Source organism: Musca autumnalis, unplaced genomic scaffold (assembly GCF_047663935.1).
Source record: "Musca autumnalis isolate F117 unplaced genomic scaffold, ASM4766393v1 scaffold_5, whole genome shotgun sequence".
Lineage (NCBI taxonomy): Eukaryota > Metazoa > Arthropoda > Insecta > Diptera > Muscidae > Musca > Musca autumnalis.
Window position 1 is genome coordinate 168,423,388 of NW_027412088.1, and position 23,555 is coordinate 168,446,942.

A 23,555-nucleotide genomic window follows, 5' to 3' on the forward strand; every position below is an offset into this window, starting at 1 on the left:
ACCTTGTATTTGTTCTACCATGCCGAACAGGCATATTTTAAGGCAAAAAGAGTTACCTATCATTAAAACGTACGGTCTTCATGTCGTAAAAAAAAGTAAGAAGTGTGATGAAATAAAAAAAATCTCTACATCAACTGTTCTAAAAATATAATTTTTTCAACTTCTAGTGGCCACAGAATAACTAGTTATTCTAGTGGTCATAAAATAACTACAAACTGAGTGCGACATGCCTTTGTAAAAATAATGGGGAAGAAAGGGGGTTTGCGAGTAGTTACGGCTGCCAAAAATTCCTTACAAAACCCATGATTTTGGGAGGACTTTTTTGCTGGGACTGTGGGCATGCAGGACAGCATTTGTAATAGTATTAGTAAATTTTAAAGCATTTGTCAATTTTTTTTTTTTTGAATATTTTTTGCAGGTTAGAAATCAAAACTATTTTGATTTTGGAATTGAAACCCCTTCAATCCGATGAATTTTGATTATTTTCGAAGTAATAAAAAAACAATTATTGAAAATAACAAATATTTGCTCTGTTCCAGAACCTGCAAGAAGTTACTATTTTTTACAACGATAACATTGTTTCCTTTATAGCACGGTTACACTACAGCTTTTTGCCGGGTTAACCCACTTCATGAGGATTTATTGCTTAATCTGGTCAAATCTGACCAGATTTGCCATACAAAAATTAAATCCTCTCACGACTGGGTTTATTTTAAATCCGGCACGAATCCACCAAAAATACAGTGTTGTATTCGGTATTTGTGCGCAAAAATCCAACTCTACTCAAAAAGTACCAAAAGTTGCAACTGTTTTTGCAACAGAGTTAGTCGTGTTTTACACGTTTACGATTGGTCGCATGAGATTTTATGGAGTTAATAAATCTAAAGTTATTTGAAAATCATAAAATTATTTATTTTTTTACATTAGACACTTTTTTAACAAAAAGTACGCTTGATACCATGATACAAAAATGTATTCCTGTGTGTAAAATATACCAATATGAGCAAAGAGGGGACGTATCTCACACGAGAAATTGTAAAAGTGTAAAACACGACTTTATTAGTTATTTTGTATGTATACGTAAACAAACATCAGCTGACAGTTTATACCCTCGAAAAGCTAAGTGTAACCAGCAAAGATTAACCCACTGGATCTATTAACCCCAGTGGGTTAACCTTCAATAGTGTAACCGGGGTATTATGTTATCGAAAAACATATTGTTTGTGGGGAAATTAACAATTTTTGAAAACTTTAACTAAAATCCGTGTTTTGGGGGAAAATTTATCAATTCTGTTTCTATGAAAATGTGAAATGAAAACTTTTATAAAGGAGAAAACCGTCAAATGAAAAAAATTATGAAGGAAATATTTTTCATTTCAAATTTTCATAGAACAAGAATCCAGCCCCTGGAATGTGGATTGAAGGAACGTTACTTCTTTATTCTTTTATTTTTATTATGTCAGAAATGAAGCAGGAAAGCAAGGCAACCAGGCGAGGGAGCTTATGTACCCAGGCCATTACCCCGGTAGTGCGATTCTCTAATTCATTTTTTGAGTTACCGACAAATATCGGTAAAACTAAAATGCTTATAAATTCTGTAATTAACGATATTTTCGGTAAGTTAGCGACGAAAAGAAAGTAGTCGTAAAGTTCTACTGAGAGCAACAATGCTGTCAACTTTTATTTGAACTTTTCATTCATAATTTCGCGTTATAATTTTACCGATATTTGTCGGTAATTCAAAAAATTAATTAGAGAATCGCACTACAGGGGTTGGATTCTTGTTCTATGAAAATTTTAAATGAAAAATATTTGCCTTATAAAATTTTTCATTTGACATTTATGTATTTCCTATATAAAAGTTTTCATTTCCAATTTTCATAGAAATAGAATTGAGCCCCAGGTCGCCTTAAAGCCGTAACCACATCCAACGTTTCTGTAAAGTTGCTCGTAATTTGTGATAAAAGAATAAACAAAAATTCGATGTATGTTGCCCTTGATTTTTCATTTTTAATCAGAAATAACGTCCAACATTACTGAAACGTTGGATGAGATATTTTAAAAATATTCCCAATTATAAAGCTGAATAATATTTGCCAATGGTCATACGTTTTTACTAGAGATTCCACCTCTCACTTTAGGATAACCATTTTTCATTTTTCTAGTCAAGTACTCGATTACTCAATTGGTTTGATGACAGACAATTTTTGCTCGTCATTCAATTTGCAAAGAAGCGAAGTGGAATTTTCACAGATTTCAAGGTATAAAGCATTTTCATTTAAATTAATACCACTCAATAAATATTGAACAATTTTCAAAATAGTCTAGCATAGAAAGAGCATAAATTGCAACAATGTTTGGTCGTCAAAGTCTTGGAAGTGGATCTTCGAATGGTTCCAATCTGGTCGAGTTTCGTGCCGGAAGAATGAATTTAATAGGCAAAATGGTACATCCCGATACACGCAAAGGTTTGGTGTATTTGACGCAAAGTGAGGATGGTTTAATGCATTTCTGCTGGAAGGATCGTACCACTGGAAAAGTAAATACTATTTAAATATCCTCTTTAAGACTAATAAATTAATTTAATTCTTGTTTATAGGTTGAGGATGACTTGATTGTCTTCCCTGATGATTTTGAATTCAAGCGTGTGGAACAGTGTAAGACTGGACGTGTTTATGTCTTGAAATTCAAATCAAGCTCTCGTCGGATGTTCTTTTGGATGCAAGAACCCAAAACTGATAAGGATGAGGAACATTGTCGCCGTGTCAATGAATTGATGAACAATCCTCCTTCAGCTTCTTCACGAGGTGGTGGCCAAGATGGCGGTGATTTGCAGTATATGCTGAACAATATGTCGCAACAACAATTGATGCAATTATTTGGTGGTGTCGGACAAATGGGAGGTCTCAGTTCTCTTTTGGGATCCATGAAGTGGGTATTTGTTACAAATTCTACATATTCTTTGTTTTATCAAATAATCTAAATGCCATTTTTGTTTTCCAGTCGTTCTTCGGACAGTACTCGTACACCATCATCCAATCGCAACAGTAGCTCCAGTGCAGCTGGTTTGGTGACACCAGAAAACTCTTCGGCTCCCCGTACCCCATCGGCCCCCAAAGCTAAAGGCAGCAAGAGCAGCAGCTCTGGAACTGGCAGTACCTCGGAGAGTGGTGCCTCTGCTACCGGTGGTAAGAAATCTTCAAATTCTGTAACACCCACCAATGCATTCCAATCCTTCTTATCAAATCTTTCACCCGAAGCTGGCGCTGGTCGTTCCCTTAACATTGATCTTACCTCGGCTTTGGCTGGTTCAGAGGCCATCAATGAATTAATATCGGATCCCGAACGTGTCAACACCTTATCTGTACACCTGCCCGAAACTGAAGATGCTGATGAAAACAAGAAACAACAAATTAAGGATACAATTGCATCACCACAATTCCAACAAGCATTGTCATTGTTTTCAAACGCTTTGCAATCGGCTCAATTGGGTCCTGTGGTATCACAATTTGAATTAACCCCAGAAGCAGTGGCAGCAGCATATTCTGGCAACTTGGAAGACTTTGTAAAAGCATTGGAAAAAGCCCTACCCGCTGGAGCCACCATGTCATCACCCACTAGCTCAAAGGGTAAAGATGCAGCAACAGAAGTAAAGAAAGATGAAACCGATCAAGCTACCGAGAAAAAGGAATAGTTTTCCTTTAATGAGTTATTGCGCTTGCTTTTGTATTTTTCATATGGCTCTTAAGTTTCCAACTTCTTTTTATTATTTTTTTTTTGTCGGGAAAACATTTTCCTTAGTACGTTTTGCTTGAAGATAAAACTTGTTAATCTATATCTCTTTCTATAAAGACTGAGAATGAAAAAAAAAACAAATCACACACATAACTACACATAAAATTTATGATATATAACCACAGCATTACATACGATTCTATTAATCATTTTGTCTTTTGAAAAAATACACAAACATACATATGTTCATATATAAACAAAACTAAGATTTGTTTTTGTTTATATTCTCTTCTAGTCGCTAGGAAGACTCGGTTCTTGTCGTCTGTAAAGACTCCTTTCAAGTCGCCTATAATTACAGCCTAAAGATTTACACTCGTTTATAAATATTCTTTTAGAGTCGTCTTTAAAGACTCCTTTTTACTAATTTATAAAGACTCTTTTTTCCAACCGTCTATAAAGATTCTTTCCAGTCGTCAAAAAAGACTCCCTTTCTAGTCGTCTTTTAAGACGGTTTTCCAGTCGTTTATAAACAGCCCTATTCTGAACGCATGGGAGTTGGGAATTTTTTCCCATTCCCACATTTTCGTATTCTGAACAAAATTTTGTGGGAGTTTTTTCCCATTTCCCATCTCCCCTCATTCTGAATGAAGTTCGAATTGGGAATTTGTTCCCATGGGAAAAAAGTATACATTCTCTATCTTGAATTGTGGGAGAATTTTGTGTCTTTTTGTGGGAAAAATCTCCCCAGCAAACAGTGTGGGAGTTTGAAAAAAAAATTCAAGAAATTTCATATTTTTATGAAATTTCATATTTTAAGACATCTACACGACAAAATTATTGCAAATATTTATAATCGCCAAGTGTTTGCTTAATAAAAGCATACAAAATGTACTGTAAAATATGTCATTAGTAGACTTCGGATTTTGCATATTCTTATATGATACAAAAACCTGCAAGAATCTAACATGTTTTGCACCGATAAAAAATTTTCCTTTATGTTATCGAACAAAACAAAAAAAGTAGTAAAAATTAGTAGATTTTTGCAGTTCTGGAACAGACCATATGTATTGAAATACGAGAAAAAGAGTCATGGTTGATTCTATTAACGCAGAACAACAAGTAAAAACAAATCAATTTCAAAAGAATTTTTGGCAATAATTATTAAAATATATTGGAAAATAACCATAATATATACAATAGGGTGGGGCGATTTGTGTGGAAGCAAAAAAACCTTAATGAGCCCTTCGCGTTTCTGATTCCTGGGATTGAACTGAGCAAAAAAGTCCACTGGACCATATATCTACCACGAAAATCGAGCCTCCCGATTTTGACTTTAAGTTTTTTATTGACGTTTTTTGGATATTTTGGCATATAACAGCCAAACCATTTGGATTTCCGATCCAACACAAAGACAAACATTGTAGCCAAGACATTAACTGAAAACTCTCTAATACATCGCAGAAGCATTGGAACGCTCCTTCAGGCAGTTTTGGCCTTAAGAATGTGCAAACTTTTCGGAAAATGTCGATAAATGACATTGTGCTACAAAATTTGACTCGAAAAATATTCAAGTGTTCTGATGCAAAATTATATCGTGTTGGGATCCATGGACAACGACAATGCCTTTATTTCGTTTGGGTCACTTCGTTTTATTTTTTTATAACGGTAAAAGTAGTGAAAATCTGGGTTTCTTACATTTTCAAATTTAAACGGGCATATCTTATTTTTTTCACAACGGATTTCTTTTGATCCGTCTTCCTTTTAAAGGGGTGAATAATGTCTTTTGAATAAGCTATTGTTGTTTTAAAACGGTTAACAAATGGCTAAGTTATAGTGGTTTATGTCTGAAAAACCCCACAAAAAACCTATAAAGGAATTTCCCATAGTTTCTTGAATAGGATCGTTATTTTTGAACGTAGAAGCTTGAAATTTTGCAAGGGCATGTGTTTTAGTTTTAGATTCAATCACAAACGTATTTTATTATTATTATTATTATTTATTTTTTTTTTTTTGAGATACGTCTTCGGATTTTTATGGTGACGATATGTAATAACAAGCAAAAATATGTAATAATCGAGAAAAATATCCGAACTTATCTTTTTGAATTTTTTTTAAAAATATGCTAAATACGAGTTCTAGCGATCATTAGGAATAAGTAAAACTAGCGATATACTCGTTAAACCCCTAACTAAAATTACTCGGTATCAACATACAATTTTTAAATTCGTTACAAACTTAAAAAGTTCCTATTACTTTTTACATAAAAATTATGTTTGCCTACTAATTAAAAAATGCTTACACCAATTCGCACAATCTGAAGAAAATGTGCTTATTAGAACAACATCACACATCGTTGACTCCATTCACTTAAAAAATCCATAAATCAATGCACGGTTGTTGAATTAAGTAAGTTGTGCTTTTGCTAATCTAATTCAAAAACCGCGAATTCAATGCAAATAGGCATTTTGTATTACAAAACAAAATTACAGCCCCCTAAAAGTATGCTATCATAATTTGGTGTAACTAATTTCGAATTTCGAAAATTCAATTCCCATGATTTGATGTTCCCACGTCGTTGAGAATATGGAAAACGTGGGAATGGGAAATTTCGCTCCCATGGGAAACAGTTCCCATGGGAATGTTCAGAATAGGGCTGAAAGTCTCTTCCCAGTCGTCTATGAAGACATCTTTCCATTCGTCTAAAAAGACTCCTTCAAATTATCTATAAAGACTTGTCTGTAAAGACTAATTTTCAGTCGTTTATAAAGACACCTTTGCAGTACCGTATAAAGATTCGTTTCCAGTCGTCTATAAATACTCCTTCCCAGTCGTTTACGCGTACATAGTCAAAGGCGACTAATTTTGAAGTGACGGCGATGCATTTTGTGCATTCGTTTGTTTTGTCTGTTTTGAGTCTGTCGCCTGTCGGTTAAAAACGTAAAAGCGTCGAACGCCAACGCCAAACGTTTTGATTAAGATCAACTGTCAAATCTGAACGCCTTCAAATTTGAACTGGCCAAGACTTTGTTCTGTGGTAGTGTGTTGCAGTAGTTTTTCGGGTGAAAATAATTATAAATAATTTTCAAGCAATATTTAGCCATCGCAAACGTGTATATTTATTGAAATTATAAAATATTTTGCTTGAAATGCATACAAAAGCTAAAAATCAAAGATTTTTATAAAGAAGAAAAGATTTGGTACGAGGAGACGTCGGAGACGACCATTTGGCATTAAGAAGCGAAGTCATTGGAAAAGGTGAGAGGCAGAGATAAAGCCAAGAAAATGGAATATTTAAATGGAAAAATGAGTATTTTTATAACTTTTTATTAATATTTATTGTTATTTACAGATTCGCTACTTGTTCTTTTGAAATTTCATAGCAAAAGAAGACAAGAAAAATCAATTTCACCCGTTTGCAAAAGTTGTGGTTCAATATAAAAAGTGTGCAAATTCTCAGCAAAGCAAACACACCAGAGAGTCAAGTACATCTTTTAATATTGTTGTTGTTGCTATTTTAATTTTGTGTGAGAGAGGAGACAAAAGAAACGAAAAAGTGACAACGCAACAAACTCAAAAAAGAACAAGAAAGCCAAAACGAAATTAAAAATCCATCAGTAAATAAAAGACAGCAACAAAACAATATTGAAAAATATCATCAGCGAGACGACGAGGTGTGAAAGCGCAGTGAAAAAATAAAAACTAAAAGGAACAAAAAGGTGCGTAATATTACAAACAAAATATATAGTAAATGAAAGCCACGAAGCAGAAATATAACCTTTATAAAAAGGTAAAAGAGGAGGAAGAATGAAATGGATGCTCCCAAAATGGGATTTCATCTCCTGTTAGCCAAAGCAAAAAAAAAAAAACTACAAAGGCAAGCTTTGTCTGAAGCGTGGTTTTTCAAAATTTCTCTCAAAGTATTGTAGTTGGCTTTTTGTTTCGTTTGCTAAAGCCACGCCAAATATTGTCTGTATTTGCCCCAAAAAAGCTAAATGTGATGTTGCGTTTTATGCATGTGTTTGTGTTTTGAATTTTAAATTATTTCTTGTTGTATTATTTTTATGTAATTAACAAAAAAACCGACTTCTACCGCTGCTTCGCTCCTTTGTTTCTTTCTCCCTGTAAATTTCCATTTCTTTAGTTAGTTTAAAATAAAAGTTGGTGTTGCTGTTGTTGTTACTAGTGTGTGCTTATTGGCATTAAGCCAATCCAATTTAAGAAGTAACATTTGACTTTCATTATGTATCGACCGACCAACCCCGACCCAGCAGACCTGCTGATTGAAACCGATGAATGCATTGTGTCAGCGCGTTTTCAATGTTGAGAGCACCACCAAAAAAGTGTGTGTTTATGTTGTGCATGGTTTTGGACTGGCCAGTCATTCGGCGAAGTAGTCAGCATCATTAGGATTTATGTAATTAGAATTGGAAAAAATGAGTTGTTTGTTTTCTCATTTTAGTTGTGTTATATTGGTTATGTGGTATATTGGTTAGATTAGAAAACGATTAGGGAAATCCATTATTCATGTAGATGGCTAATTAAGGAGTTTTATATGTGAGTGATGAATGTTTAAACACCCTTACCCTTAGATGTTTGCTCAAGGGCACTTAAAGAAGTGAAAGAAGTCAAATAGTCTGAACAAGTGCCGTCTAGGGAGATGTCTCGGGTCGGTTTAGAATTTTTACCATATTTAGTATTTAGTGATCTGATCACATCGATGTAAAGTTTTCTGGAGAAAATCTATACTTACTGAGGTATGGTTCATAATGGTTAGCACCATTATGTTGCTTGGGAGCACTCCTCGGATTGTACTGAATTTTTTACCATAGGTAAATAGTATCAACGGCTACCTATGGTTGTCCAATCGATCTGATATGTTCCCCTAAACGACATTTAAGCCAAAGAGACTTTGAAAGGATAGAAGCAGTGTCTTGTTTAGCATGTTATCCACGTAGATTTTCTCTTATTGGAAATAACGTTCCCTCAATAAATAAGGGGCATTCATTTGTAGTTATTGGATTTCACCTACTTGTAATTCCGGAGCAAGGTGAATGTAGTGGCTGGATTTGAAACTTTTTCCTAACGTAGGAAGACCACATTTTCACTACAGGTAGTCCTTTCTATTCTGATTCCAACGATATATAATTTTTGAAATGTATATTTCCCGAGATATAGAATTCCGGAAACCCCTAAGATGGGATTAAGGTAAACATATTTACTAAACCCGAAGAGTAGGAAAAGACTTACCTGCAATAACAATATTTTCATACAATCATACCATATTAGGGTTTTTGCGGAATTTTCGAATCCTTTATCTCGGGGGGTATACATTTTCCGGGACAAATGTTATATACCGTTGGAATCGGGCCCGAAAGGACTATCTGTGGTGAAAATGTGGTCTTCCTATCTTAGGTGCCGCTAAAGGAATTTTTTCAAAAATTAAATTTTTGTGGAAAATAGACTGCCTTCTGGCGGTTTTTAAGATATTCTCCTAAGGACAGATGCTAAACAGGCTAATGCGATCATAATTTTTTTCAAAATTATTTTTTGTCAAAAATCATATGGGTTTTCGGAACTTTCGAACGGACGTCACCCACATAATATATATATTTGGGACCTACCTGTGGACAATTTTTCAGAATTTCTGAGTCATTCATCTTATGCCGTAATTCACACTGGAAAAATGATATGGAAACTTGAGTCACTTTCGGCCACGTCACGTTGACGGCTACTTTATTTTAAGGAACAAAACAAGTTTTGGGCCCAGTCTCGTATATTTTTTATGTCTTTACCAAAAATACTCACTCCTTGGTTCCTGATTACAACGATATACATTTTTTTTACAGCCGTCGTCCATACTTCTCGAGATGTGGGCTTTAATAGCTCAGTAAGTACCCATGATTTTTTCTTAGGGTGTAAACCTCAGCCTTTAAGCTAAGAAAGGAATAAATAATTCTCAAACGGATACACCGATTTGGTCCAATCTATGGATCTCGAAATATTTCTTCAATACAGATATCAGGTCTGAATGTCGACAATATCGGTCGACTTACTCGTGTACCTCCCACACAAAATTTCGACATTTTTAGCACAAGTTCAGCTTACGGACTTATGTTAGATCGCTTTGAATATTTTGCGGCAGGTTGTCGCCGCGTCCCCTACTACGACGGTACAATTGATTTCGGGGTAAGTTCGTGCTTCCTAAGATAATGGCCCAACATCTTTAGAAAATTGCTGACTGATGGTCCTATTCGACGGAAATTTTGCAAGTCTGTCTATAGCGAAAATTTGAATTTTTCAACTATGTAATTTTTTTCGTGTGCGAGGCAATCAGCCCATTCATGAATATCAATTCACCGTAAGTTTTCTCACTTTCCCCTTTAAGTTAAAACGGCAGAAAGACAAAAGTCACGAGGAGATTACATCCGTATTTACGCTGAATGCTTCCTGACATAATTACCCAAAAGCTCCTAAAAAATTCCACGGCTACCAACTAAATTGGCTGGTGGGCACGATAGCTATCATAAGGAATGACTCCCAAAATTAGATCCAGTTCCCCGACAAAAGTGTTCACAGTTTAAGACTACTTTTGATGCACCCATTGGGATCAGACTTGTCAATAATTGGTAGCCTCAGATCATAATTCGTCGAGCAACATTGTCAACATGCTTCGGGTTAGACGAGCGAGTTTTGCGCTATTTTTGTTCGCATTCGCAGACGTACAAGGTTCCTGCGAAGATGCACTGACTGAAGAGATTTTGGTCTATCCAGTAGCGATCTTCTAACTAACCTTCTTAGCCACTGAGGCAGACGAATGGGCGGGTGTGACAGTGTCAACTTCTTTACCGCAGGATGACTTTTAATCAGACGACCTCATCCTTTTCAAAACCACCGGTTGTTGTAGCAGCATAGAAACGTACGAAGAAGCATAGGTTTGGTGCTGGGTTGGAAGCCGCTGGCCGAAACACTTGTTTCGGGTCCATCTGGAACGAAAGAACCCGCTGCCGTGGGATTGAAATTTTCCGGTTGTGATTTAGCGACTTCTGAAATAGTTAACACTGTCAGATAAACATCATTCCTCCGTCTGCTCCCTATTGTACCTAAGTCGGATGATTTCCCTCTGATCATCAACTGACTCACCTCCATAACCCGTCTCGGAGGATTTTGAAGACGTAACCTTATCTGAACAGGAGGTTCCCTCGGTCAACCTCTTTGGGGCCTTTACAGGGGTACGCTGATAGGAAGTTCACATACTTGGGGTTCGATCTTACCAGCTGAAATTCCCTTTCGCAAATGGTATTCGAAATTTTCTTTATTCGCGTACCGATTGCAGTATGTAACTGCCCTTCTACTAGCGACCTATTAAGTAGTTGACGATGTCACAGCTCCATCATTGCTCCGTCGATTCGCGTTTGTCGGATGGTTTCGGTCGGTTTATCACCTGACTCACCTCTATCAGCCATCTTCTTCGCCTTTTTTGGTTTCTTCTCGATCAAGTAGCCTCATCCCAACGAGAGGTTCTTGCGGCCGTCATCACTTTAGAGTCTCGACAGGGGTTGGGTCAATGATAAATTATCCCAAATGACGTTGGTGGGTATGCTCTCTTTCCTGAGATTTAAGGGGACCTTTACCACAATGAGATTGAGGAGTACTCTGCTATTTTATTTAGAATGTAATTTATGTCGTCCAGTTCCGAAATGTCGTACCCGCCATTAGCTATCGCCCGTTTCTTTGTCACACAAGAGCTTGAACTGGTGGTGGCAGTAGTGAGGGATTCGATTTCAATGTTCATATTTGTAATAGTCAGGGAGAGTAAAGTTGATGAAATTGTGGAAGTGAATACTGAGGCTGCATTGGTTTCCACATCTACATCAGTCGACGATTTATTTTCAGATTCTTTGCGTTTTTTAGTAAAAGTTTGTATATCCATGAGATAATGATTAGTAGAGGAACTGAGGTCGACCGCAGCATAGCATCCATACCATGACAAGGACTTGACAACGAGGCTCCCTTCACCACTGTTGGTGGAACCCTATTGCAAACCTTGAGGTAGGAGTCCTATTGTTTGTCCCCACACCAACTCCAAAAAACGCCTAAAAATGTAGACTGGAAAGTTCCAAAACTTCTTTCGTCGCCTACTCATTTTGGCAAATCTGACTGATATTTTTTTACTTGTATTACAGTCGGCCAAGCCTCCTCTATGGGTACTTACTTACTTACTTAGTTGGCCCAATACAGAACATTTGTTCCATAGACCGAACTAAGAAAAGATCACCATTCCTCTCTGTTTTTCGCTTGACTTTTTGGAATACCGCGCCTTTCCATTTCTTCATCCACTTGTATGCTCCATCGAAGCTTAGGCCTGCCGATTCTGCGTGCACCGCCATGTGGCATGTATTCATACGCCTTTTTAGCGGGTTCATCATCGCTCATTCTCATGATATGGCCTAGCGAACGCAATCGTTACATCTCGATACGTTTAACTATATTTATGTCTTTGTATAGCTTATATAGCTCGTGGTTGACGAGATGTGGCTTTGTTTTTAAATTGCTTACTTAGACCATAGTAGCATCTGTTGGCCAATACAATTCTTCTTCATATTTCACAACTGATGTTGTTTGTTGTGTTTATGGCTGTGCCGAGGTAGACGAAGTCTTTAACTACCTCAAAATTGTAGGTACCAACTTCCACAGTTGGTCCGAGCTCTATGGACGCTTTGCGCGTCGACACCATCAATTTGGTCTTTTCGCCGTTTACCGCCAGACCCACTTTCACAGATTCTGCTTCGACCTTCCTAAAGGTATCAGTTACTTCCTTTACTGATCGTCCCTTGATGTCTATGTCATCAGCATAGGCAAGTAACATGTGGCTATTGGTGTAAATTGTGCCATTTCTTTTGACATTTGCATCTCGTATTACCTTTTCCAGCAAAATGTTGAATAGGTCACACGAAAGGCTGTCTCCTTGTCTGAAACCTCTTTTGGTACAAAATTCTTCGGAGAGGTTCTTTCCAATTTTAACTGAGAACCTAGTATTAGTTAAAGTCATCTTAAAAAGCCGGATGAGCTTTGCGGGGATACCAAATTCAGACATGGAATACCTTTGATCGGAGGGGACTGTCGAATGCTGCTTTATAATCGACAAAAAGGTGAAATGTGCCGATCTGCATCTCTTGGGTATTCTCTAGGATTTGCCGCAGGGTAAATATCTGGTCAATGGTGGACTTGCCAGGTCTAAAGCCACATTGGTATGGTCCAATTATTTCGTTGACCATTGGCTTTAGTCGTTCGCACAATATCCCTGACACTATCTTATAGGCAATAGGGAGAAGACTTATGCCCCTATAGTTTGAGCATACAGTCTTATCTCCTTTCTTGTGGACGGGACATAGGATGCTCAGGTTCCAATCGTCGGGTACGCGTTCTTCCTGCCAGATGGTGCTAACTAGCTGATGCATACACCTTATCAGCGCGTCGCCTCTGGTTTTAAACAGCTCGGCTCCTGCTGCTTTATTATTCTTCAGCCGGTTGATTGCTGTTTTTACCTCATCTTGGCCGGGTGGTATACATTCTATACCATCTTCTGGGATTGGATCTGTGATATCATCGTTTTCGCTACTATTGAATACTAGCAGATTGGAGAAATGTTCCTTCCATATCCTGAGCACGCTATCTATATCTGTTACCAGATTACCTTGCTGGTCTCTACAGGAGGATGTGCGTGTACCAAAGCCATCTGTTTGATGTTTCACTCTTTGGTAGAATTTTCGGACTTCATTATGGCTCCTGTACATCTCGATTTATTCACACTCCCGCTTTTCCATTTCTCTCTTTTTCTTGCGGAAAAGACGTTTCTCTTCTCTCCTTTTCTCCCGATATCTCTCTCGTGCGCTACGCGTTGCTACTGATTGTAAAGTAGCTCTATATGCCGCATTATTAACTTCGGTAGCAGCACGACACTCCTGGTCATACCATGAATTCCTTTGTGGAGGTCTCTGGAATCCAAGTATGGGTATCACCTTTAAAATTTGAAAAAAAAAGAAAGAAATAAATTGAAAGAAGTTCTGCATTTCCGGGTTTAGCCCAAACCCAATGTCATGGGTTCAGTTTGACTTTTGCATAAAAGCACCTTACTTCAGGACAGATAAAATGTGTAGTAATTGACCACTAACCTTCATTACAAAATGATCGGCATAATCCAACAAATAGTTCTCCGCTGGTCAAAATTCACATAGGGTTGAGAAATCATCTTCTGCGGTGTGCCTCTAAAAACACCGCTTTATAACATCTCATCAATCCACATCACAAGTATAGACAAATTTCTGTCCTATGGAGAGCTTTACATTATTGAGAGTTCTCTGCCTTACATAGAAAGTCTCGGTATGGATGAAAATTTCATATAACTGGATTAAATAAATCCAGTGGAGGCTAAACCGTCAAAAAGTTCCTTTAGAACTGCATTCTAAAGGATAGTTGGTTTTTTGCCATCTGGTCAAGGAGATAAATAACCTACTAGTATGGAAATTTTTTATGCTTCATTACTATCAAACTTTTCGAGTTTTTTGGATTCTCAAAAGAAATGATTTTGAAAAAAAATCATTATTGGTCTTTGGTAGTCGAACAATCAACTGATACTTTTTTAAATGCTTTCCACTATAGCAAAATGTTAATATTCACGGGGAGACACTAACACACAATTGATCTCGCTGTACATACCTTCATACTTTTATTACGCACTGTATGCGTACTTCCAAAAGAAGACTGGCGGCTGACTATATACACATACCAGAAATGCCATCATTAATTCGCATACTACGTACAGCAGTATGATTTCATTATTAATTTATTGTTTTTATTTCTCTTTTCATCGCATTGTGTGTGTTTAGTTCTGCCATCTCCACCCCCCAAATTCCAATTGTTGTTATGTATTTTTTTAAGCAATTAATACAACAGCAGCAGCAGACACTTTCGGTTGATCTTTCTCTCTTCAATTTAGTTAATTTTTTTCAAAGATTTATTTCATTTCTATTCCCATTACAGTATTCCTTGTCATCATGGATATGCCACCAGGACGTTCCCTTTACCAACCCGATGAGGAGTTAAAACCATTGCGAACACCCAAAACATATCGACCACCAGTTGATGCCCAAAAACAGCAGCAACAAGGTCAGTCAACGTCTTCAGGTTCAGATCTTCACAATGCTCAAGGAAAGTTATCGATAGATGCACCGGATTTTGTGCCACGTTTTCCCAATGCAATGCACCAGAATAATGCCCAGGAGCGTTTGAATCGCATACAAAGACAGTATATACAAGAGAACTACCCTCAGCAGCAGCAGTCACAACAAGCGGCACAGCAACAGTATAATCAACAACAATCATATGCCAATGGCTATGGTGGAGGCTATCAACAACAGCAACAATTGAATCATCAATTCGGTTCCATGAGTGTCCAGGATCGTCTGAACAACCGTCCCAATACCAGCGGTAATGGTAATACTTCGAACAGCAACACCGGCACCTTTTATCCCCAACATCAGCAACGTGATTATCAACCAAATCAATCGTCGTATCATCGCAACAACAAACATCACCACCACAACCACAACAATCATCATCACCACAACAACCATAATCAGCGTTATAACAATCATCATTATAATCAACAGAATCATCAGTACCACCACAACAACCATCATCAACAACAACAGCGTAATCAACCCTATTCACAGCAACAGCAACAGCCATACTCAAATCAAGTAGCTGGCGCTGGAGCAGCTGCTGATGCCGCTCCCGATATGCAGAATATTGCTTTGGACTATTTACAAACGGTGATCCAATGTCTCAATCAAAATCCCGGCCAGTTTGATACCATTGCCACACGTTTCATAACCATATTCGAGGGCATGGAGAGCAATCATTATGTCTTGTCCATTGCCATGGAGGATATCTTTGAAGAATCCATTAAGAATCCCAATTTCCGTTATATGGGCGCCAAACTGTACAATCTCTTGCACATGTTAAATCCCTCCAAGGATTCATTGTTCCACACATTGCTTAAGTGTAAATTGGACTTCCATCAGGATGAAATCAAGAACTATATGCAAAGCAATCAACAGGGCAAGGTGAGAGAAACGGCCTTGTTTTTGGCCGAACTCTATATGCAGCTGCGAGGTGATGATACACGCATTTATTTAATTGCCGAAAACATTGTTTATTCATTGAAACAATTGTTGGAACATGTGGTGGCCGAGAATGTGCGTTGCATTTGCTTAACATTGAAATTGGCTGGTTATGATTTGAGCACAGATTGCAACGAGGAAATGAAGGAAATCATTGCAAGTTTGGAGCGCATTAATAGTGAAAATCCTGGTAAATATCCATTGGCCAGTAATGTTATATCACTGCAAAAGAACAATTGGGGTCGCAAGGCTCCCGGCAGTGAAGGCTTGGGTGAGGGCGAGTCTTCCAAACCACAGGAGCCACCACGTCAAAGTGACGATCCTGTTTTCTACGGTCCCGATGGCCGTGAAATTACCGCCGAAGAATGTGAATTCCTAACGAATGGTGCCTCCTCTGGCGCCAACGGTGGTTCTACCGATAACGATGATGACAATGATTTGGATGATTTAGATCCTGAAATGGATGAGGAGACTGAAAGAGATTATAAACTATTTCTTAAGCAAGCCAATAATTCATAGGTTCCAAGACATGGACCTGTGATTATTTGCTGCATGATGATGAAACAATGATTATTAAAAAAGAAGAAAGAAAAACTAAACCTCCCATTATAAACTAGGAAGTTGATGAAGAAGAACAGGAACGACAATGTAACTGCTAGGCCTGCCTGCCCCCGAACTGCCAGCTTCTTTGTGGCAATGATAATGATGAAAACGAGTAAACTAGGGTTATTATTGTATGAAGTTTGAAAGCATATCTCCTCTTTCCCCCCCAAAAAAAAAATGCATTTTCCCAAGCCCCCAAATTCAAATTCTTCCCCTATTCCCGCTGAAATTACAGTTTGCTCAAAGTATACAACAAAAAAACTTTAAAATGAAAAATTTGAAAAAAATGTAAAAAATATTTAAAGAAAATTAAGCGCATAATGCCCCCTGCCCCATGAAAAACAACAAATTGTGATGTTATATAATCTGCAAACAGACAAAAAACGAAAACATGTGTAATATGAATGTAACATTGAAAAAATTGATTTCTGGAATAGAAGGGGGACAAATGAGTCGTCTTTGGAAATAAAAAGCTGCAATTTGAACTTCACAAATGCAAAATTTGCAATCTTGGATGTATAAATAGGAGCTCCAAATGGCGAAAATTGTCTAGCAACAACAACACATTAATATGCCTGATGATGTTAGCCTAACCAGCTAACGAAACGATCGTCGCATAGTGGTTGATGTGTGTGTGTGTAGGACTTCGCTAGATATCAATTTTTCAATGTAATCTCCTTAGGTCATAAAAAAGCTCGATTAATTAAATTAATTAAATCTCACAAATAATGGCCTTCGCCCCTAAAAAGGCAAAAACTTTAAAAGAAAACATTTTAAATTTAATGTGATATTTTTTTCTCTAACTCTCTTAACTTATTATATGATAAACAATCAATCTCCATGCTCCCAAATTGTTCTCTCTTCCACTCTCTCTCTTCCTCTCTTTAACTCTTTGTTAATAACTCAGGCATTATTTATTTATTTATGAGGATAGTTCCAAGCCAATTTTCATCGAAGAAGAGAAGTTCTTCGTTTTAAGATGAATTTTTTCTATAGAAAATTTCATCTTTTTACGATGAATTTTTTCAATAGAGAAGTTCATCGTTTTCTGATGGACTTTTACGATGAATTTTCGTAGAGAAAGTTTATCGTTTTACAATGAATTTTTCGTAGAGAAAAGTTTATCGTTTCACCATGAATTTTTCGTAGAGAAAAGTTCATCGTTTCACCATGAATTTTTCGTAGAGAAAAGTTTATCGTTTTACCATGATTTTTTCGTAGAGAAAAGTTCATCGTTTCACCATGAATTTTTCGTAGAGAAAAGTTCATCGTTTCACCATGAATTTTTCGTAGAGAAAAGTTCATCGTTTCACCATGAATTTTTCGTAGAGAAAAGCTCATCGTTTCACCATGAATTTTTCGTAGAGAAAGGTTCATCGTTTTACGATGAATTTTTCGTAGAGAAAAGTTCATCTTTTACGATGAGTTTTTTGTAGAGAAAATTTCACCGTTTTACGATGAATTTTTTGTAAAGAAAAGTTCATCGTTTCGCGATGAATTTTTGTAGAGAAAAGTTCATCGTTTTACGATGAATTTTCACTATCGGTAAGATTATTGTTTTACGATGAAATTTTCCTTTGAAAAGTTAATCGTTTTAATATGAATTTACCTATAGAAAAGTTCATCAGAAATTTTATCCGTGACACTTTGAAACGAAGGCAGTCTTTCGCCTGGATTAACAGACTTATTTTTGGCTTGGAAATTTGGTACTTCCACCTACTCCTCTCCCTCTTCCTCTTAACTGATATTATTATTATGGTATTAACATTGATCTTTAAGACCCTACTCATTTCCCTCTCCCCAACAAATGCTTCTTTGTGTTTGAATGCTTGAAAATGTTTGGAAAAAAGAGAAAACTTGTTATTGTTTTTTGAAGGGAGTTTGATTTTTATATATTTTTTGTAAACAAAAAATTATAGAGCTTTTATTCTAAACAACAATTTCGTATGCTGTGCATGCCTTAACAAAAAAACGAAAAACACATTTAAAATAATTGTCATATTCAACACTTGATATTTCCAGTTTGTTTAATTTAAATTCATTTTTTTAACAAAATAAATTATAAAAAAATATATTTTTTATTAAATAAATATCTCATAATTATAGTGTGTGTATGTTTCTTTTTTTATATAAATATTACAAAAGAAATTGCATTATGAACGAAAAACAAACAAAAAGAGTTCCTCTAACACATGAAAACACGAACTAAAAATTTTATAGACTTATGAAAACAACAAGAACATCTATTTCCATTATGCATGAAACAACAACAAACAAATATTGTTACACATACTTATTTTTTTACACCTAGATATTTATCATCATCTTTATTTTGTTTGTACCATTTGATGTTTCTCTTTTTTGATATTGTTATTTTTTATTTTTTTGCAAAAAACAATTGCTTTCACATAGTTTTTTTTTATAATGTTCTTTTTTATGAATTTTATTACTAATTTATATAATTATTACTTCGATTTATTTTATAAAAAAGATGAAGAAGAAAAAGCGATAAAACAAACTGTAATTTCAGCTTATTTTTAGTTTTAATAAATTTCGAAACAAAACAACAAAACTTAATTCAACTAAATTATGTATTTATGCAAGAGTTGAAAAAGAAACAAAAAAAAACAACAACTACAAAATAACATAATGTCTTTTTATTTATTTAAAAAACACAAAATTATATATTTTTTATAAACAAATTGGCAGCTATTTTTTAAATTTATTTCCTTCTCCCTCTCTCTCAAAAAAGGCTGTAACCACTAATTTGTGATTTTATATATTTTTGTGTGTATCCATTTGAAAAATATATATGTATTGTTGTAGAGTACATTTGCATATTATTTCTTTTTTATTTTTCTTAAGATGGAATCTTGTAAACACTGGAAAAAGGAAGCATTATAATGGCCCAAATTACAACCAATTCAATTGATTAATGCCACAAAAATCTTCAAAACACCTAAGAATCGAAATGTGCCACTGCTTTAACAATTTTTTTCAATAGAGATCCTCGTTTACCTACTTTGAATTCCCAATATGAAAAAAACGTCTAGTTCAGTTGGAACTTGTGACTAAAGCGTGGACAAATATGTAACATTTTCTATTGGTTCCATCCACCCACCTTCTAACAGGAATATCCTCTAGTCCTTTGTAAGAAAACAAGAATGTCAACAAGTTTAAAACAAAACTCTCGGCCTTCTCTGAGAACATTTTTGAAAATCTTTAAGAAGTCCTATTGGTCTTCTATAAAAATACTTTGAATGAATACCTTTGGTTTTATATAATCACCCTTATTACGGTTGGCGTTGTCGTAGGCGTTCAAGTGTCGTAGACGTAGTCGTAGGCGTTGTCGTAGTCAATAATTTTTGGTATTATGTAAAATTTTCGACTACGTCTGTTTTGTAATAGATTGCAAAAATACAGGGTGTTGAAGATTATTAACATTTTCGACTATTACACGCCACCCTGTTATAAAAAAGAAAACAAAAAAATAGACTCAGTTAAAATAAAAAAACAATTATTTATTAATAAACCATAAAAATATTAAGTGTGGGTTATTTTATATCTGACGATGAGGATGAATATACTCCGAACGATTTAAACGTAAGACGAAAACAGTTACGACAAGAATTAAACATATTTTCCATGACTGATACTCAGTTGCTGTTGCTGAAATCCATTTATGTGAGGGGTATTAGTGACTAGAGTGCAGGGATCCTGGTTCACTTGGACCTGTTGCTCATTTCCATGAGTGATACCTATGCTTACAGAGGTTATTGTGCGGGGATCCTGATTCACTACGACCTGCGGCTCTTTTGCATGAGACCTGCTTACGCTTTGGGGAGTAACTGTGCAGGGATGGTGGTTTTCTAAATCTTCATGGATTATACATGCTTCAAACAGTTCTTGCTCAGTGGTTGTTTCTCGAAGCGTTGAAGGCTGCTGGAATCCAATTGACTGATTGCCCGCGTTTACAATTGTAACAAGCTTGAAACTGCTTCTTCCGTGTCTTTTAGTATGTACTGCTTGAACGATCCTCCACCTGTAGCACGACATTCCGCCTTATTGTGAACTAACTTCTTCCTTAACTTGAATTTGAAGTCAGCCCAGACTTCCATCCAACCCTCACCTGTTCGTACTGGCGGTCCTAAAATGTTGAGTTTCGTACTAATTTTATTCCACTCTTCTTTCACGCTATTTTTTTTTTATTCCATTGCTGAACCCTCTGGCCAAATTGTATTGTTCTGCAAAATCTGGACCATTGTGTCGAACTGCTTTTTTGTGGTGACTTTTGTTCTAAAACATGTGCAATATTATAAAATTTATACGAATATATAATCTTTTTGTTATATAGACACATACCTTTTGTTTAAATCCATTTTATTTGTTCGTTTTTATTAACGTTTTAAGAAATTTGTCTGTTGTCGTCAACAAAATCTCTAACGACTAATTTCACAGCGTTTCTCGTAATAAAACGCCTCTCGTGGTAGCAAAATTGTAAAAGAATGGCATACAGAGTTGTAATATCTCGTATACGACATACATAATACCAATTAGTCGTTGCGAAAATGTCGTGTACGACATACATAATACCAATTAGACGTTACGACACGTCAATTTGCAATTTTGGATACGACTACGCCAACCGTAATAAGGCTGAATAATATCTTTTGGTCTTCTACAGATAGAAGGGCTCCTCCATAGAATACTTCCTAAATGAGGTTTCTATAGATACAAGACCTAAATGAAACTTCTATAGATAGAAAAACTCCCAAACGAGTCTTCTAGAGACAGAAGAACTCCTAAACGAGTCTTTTACCTCCTAAAAGTTTTCCGTAGATAGAAGAAGCGGTCTTCTATAAATACAAGACCTCTAAAGGGATATTCTATAGATTGAGGACATACTAAAGGGGCCTTCTATAGGTAGAAGACCTACTAAAGGAGTATCTTGTAGATAGACGACCTCCTAATAGGGCCTTTTGTAGATAGAGTATCTCCTAAAGGGGTCTTCTATCGATAGAAGACCTCCTAAAGGTGTTTTTTTAGATAGAAGACCTCCTAAAGGGGTCTTCTATCGATAGAAGAACTCCTAAAGGGGTCTTCTATCGATAGAAGAACTCCTAAAGGGGTCATCTATAGATAGAAGACCTCCTAAAGGGGTCATCTATAGATAGAAGACCTCCTAAAGGGGTCTTCTATAGATAGAAGACCTCCTAAAGGGGTCTTCTATAGATAGAAGACCTCCTAAAGGGGTCTTCTATAGATAGAAGACCTCGTAAAGGGGTCTTCTATAGATAGAAGACCTCGTAAAGGGGTCTTCTATAGATAGAAGACCTCGTAAAGGTGTCTTCTATAGATAGAAGACCTCCTAAAGGGGTCTTCTATAGATAGAAGACCTCCTAAAGGGGTCTTCTATAGATAGAAGACCTCCTAAAGGGGTCTTCTATAGATAGAAGACCTCCTAAAGGGGTCTTCTATAGATAGAAGGCCTCCTAAAGGGGTCTTCTATAGATAGAAGGCCTCCTAAAGGGGTCTTCTATAGATATAAGACCTCCTAAAGGGGTCTTCTATAGATAAAAGATCTCCTAAAGAAGTCTTCTACAGATATAAGTCCTGCTAAAGGGAACTTGTATCTATAGAAGACCCCTTTAGGAGCTCTTCTATTCATAGAAGACCTCCTAAAGGGGTTTTTTATAGATAGAAGAACTCCTAAAGTGGTCTTTAGATAGATGACCTCCTAAAGGGGCCTTCTTTTATATAAAGAAGACATCCTAAAGGGATCTTCTCTATATATAGAAGACATCCTAAAGAGGTCTTCTATAAAAAGGGGTCTTCTATAGATAGAAGACCTCCTAAAAGGGTCTTCTATAGATAGAAGGCCTCCTAAAAGGGTCTTCTATAGATAGAAGACCTCCTAAATGGGTTTTTATAAATAGATGACCTCCTAAAGGGGCCTCCTAAAGAAGACTTCTATAGGCGTCTTCTATATATAGAAGACATTCTAAAGGGATCTTCTCTATATATAGAAGACATCCTAAAGAGGTCTTCTATAAAAAAGGGGTCTTCTATAGATAGAAGACCTCCTAAAAGGGTCTTTTATAGATAGAAGACCTCCTAAAGGGGTCTTCTATAGATAAAAGATATCCTAAAAAGAGGTCTTCTCTAGATAGAAGACCTCCTAAAGGGCTCTTCCATAGGTAGAAAACTAATTAAAGATGTCTTCAATGGGTAGGAGAACTCCTAGAGGGGTCTACTACAGGTAGAAGACCTACTAATGGGGACTTCTATAGATAGAAGATCTCCTAAAGTGGTCTTCTTTAGATAAAAGACCTCCTAAAGGCGTCTTCTTTAGATAGAAGACCTCCTAAAGTGGTCTTCTATAGACGACCTCCGAAAGGGGTTTCTATAGATAGAAAACCTCCTAAAGGGGTCTTCTATAGATAGAAAACCTCCTAAATGGGTCTTCTATAGATAAAAGGTCCCCTAAAGAGGTTTTCAATATACATATAAAGGGCTCTTATAGAGGCTTCTATGATACCTACTAAAGTCTTCCATAGATAGAAGACCTAAAGGTGTTTTTGTAGATAGAAGACCTCCTAAAGTGGTCTTCTTTAGATAGAAGACCTCCTAAAGGGGTCTTCTATAAATAGAACACCTCCTAAAGACGTATTCTATAGATAAAAGATCTCCTAAAGGGGTAAAAGGCCGCTTAAAGGGGTCTTCTTTGGATAGAAGACCTGCTAAAGTGGTATTCTTTGGATAGAAGACCTGCTAAAGTGGTATTATTTGGATAGAAGACCTGCTAAAGTGGTATTCTTTAGATAGAGGACCTCCTAAATGGGTCTTCTATAAATAGAACACCTCCTAAAGGGGTCTTCTATAATAAAAGATCTCCTAAAAAGAGGTCTTCTTTAGATAGAAGACCTGTTACAAGGGTTTTCTGTCGGTAGAAGACCTGTTACAAGGGTCTTCTGTCGGTAGAAGACTAACTAAAGAGGTATTCAATGGGTAGAAGAACTCCTAAAGGGGTCTTCT

General features: G+C 36.4%; 2 protein-coding genes and 1 long non-coding RNA gene across 4 annotated transcripts; 2 read left to right on the forward strand and 1 right to left on the reverse strand.

Moving 5' to 3' along the window:
- The first annotated feature begins 2,152 nt into the window (after nt 1-2,152).
- Rpn13 (regulatory particle non-ATPase 13) lies at nt 2,153-3,997 on the forward strand. 2 transcript variants are annotated; one of them, XM_073990527.1, is made up of 5 exons: nt 2,154-2,261; nt 2,324-2,539; nt 2,600-2,931; nt 3,004-3,188; nt 3,261-3,997. In XM_073990527.1, the coding sequence occupies exons 2-5, from the start codon at nt 2,354-2,356 to the stop codon at nt 3,692-3,694; spliced, it is 1,137 nt and encodes a 378-aa protein (XP_073846628.1). In that variant the 5' UTR covers nt 2,154-2,261; nt 2,324-2,353; the 3' UTR covers nt 3,695-3,997. The 2 variants fall into 2 exon arrangements, with proteins under 2 accessions (XP_073846627.1, XP_073846628.1); XM_073990526.1 differs by having other exon boundaries at nt 2,153-2,261; nt 3,004-3,997.
- A 2,656-nt stretch (nt 3,998-6,653) lies between these two features.
- On the forward strand, nt 6,654-18,499 carry LOC141405801 (uncharacterized). Its single transcript, XM_073990524.1, has 3 exons — nt 6,654-6,990; nt 7,085-7,451; nt 14,776-18,499. The coding sequence occupies exon 3, from the start codon at nt 14,790-14,792 to the stop codon at nt 16,434-16,436; it is 1,647 nt and encodes a 548-aa protein (XP_073846625.1). The 5' UTR covers nt 6,654-6,990; nt 7,085-7,451; nt 14,776-14,789; the 3' UTR covers nt 16,437-18,499.
- Nucleotides 16,539-21,670, reverse strand: LOC141405803 (uncharacterized). Its single transcript, XR_012413268.1, has 2 exons — nt 20,883-21,670; nt 16,539-20,816 (listed from the first exon to the last, which is right to left on the reverse strand). It is a non-coding gene; the product is annotated as an uncharacterized lncRNA (long non-coding RNA).
- Nucleotides 21,671-23,555: the final 1,885 nt, after the last annotated feature.

What these genes read in the sequence shown, in the direction of transcription:
- Rpn13 (XM_073990526.1), top strand. Translation starts at nt 2,354, where the DNA reads ATGTTTGGTCGTCAAAGTCTTGGAAGTGGATCTTCGAATGGTTCCAAT. An exon ending in AGGATCGTACCACTGGAAAA is followed by an intron (nt 2,540 to 2,599) that starts GTAAATACTATT and finishes TCTTGTTTATAG; the next exon opens with GTTGAGGATGACTTGATTGT. An exon ending in TCTCTTTTGGGATCCATGAA is followed by an intron (nt 2,932 to 3,003) that starts GTGGGTATTTGT and finishes TTTGTTTTCCAG; the next exon opens with TCGTTCTTCGGACAGTACTC.
- LOC141405801 (XM_073990524.1), top strand. Translation starts at nt 14,790, where the DNA reads ATGGATATGCCACCAGGACGTTCCCTTTACCAACCCGATGAGGAGTTA.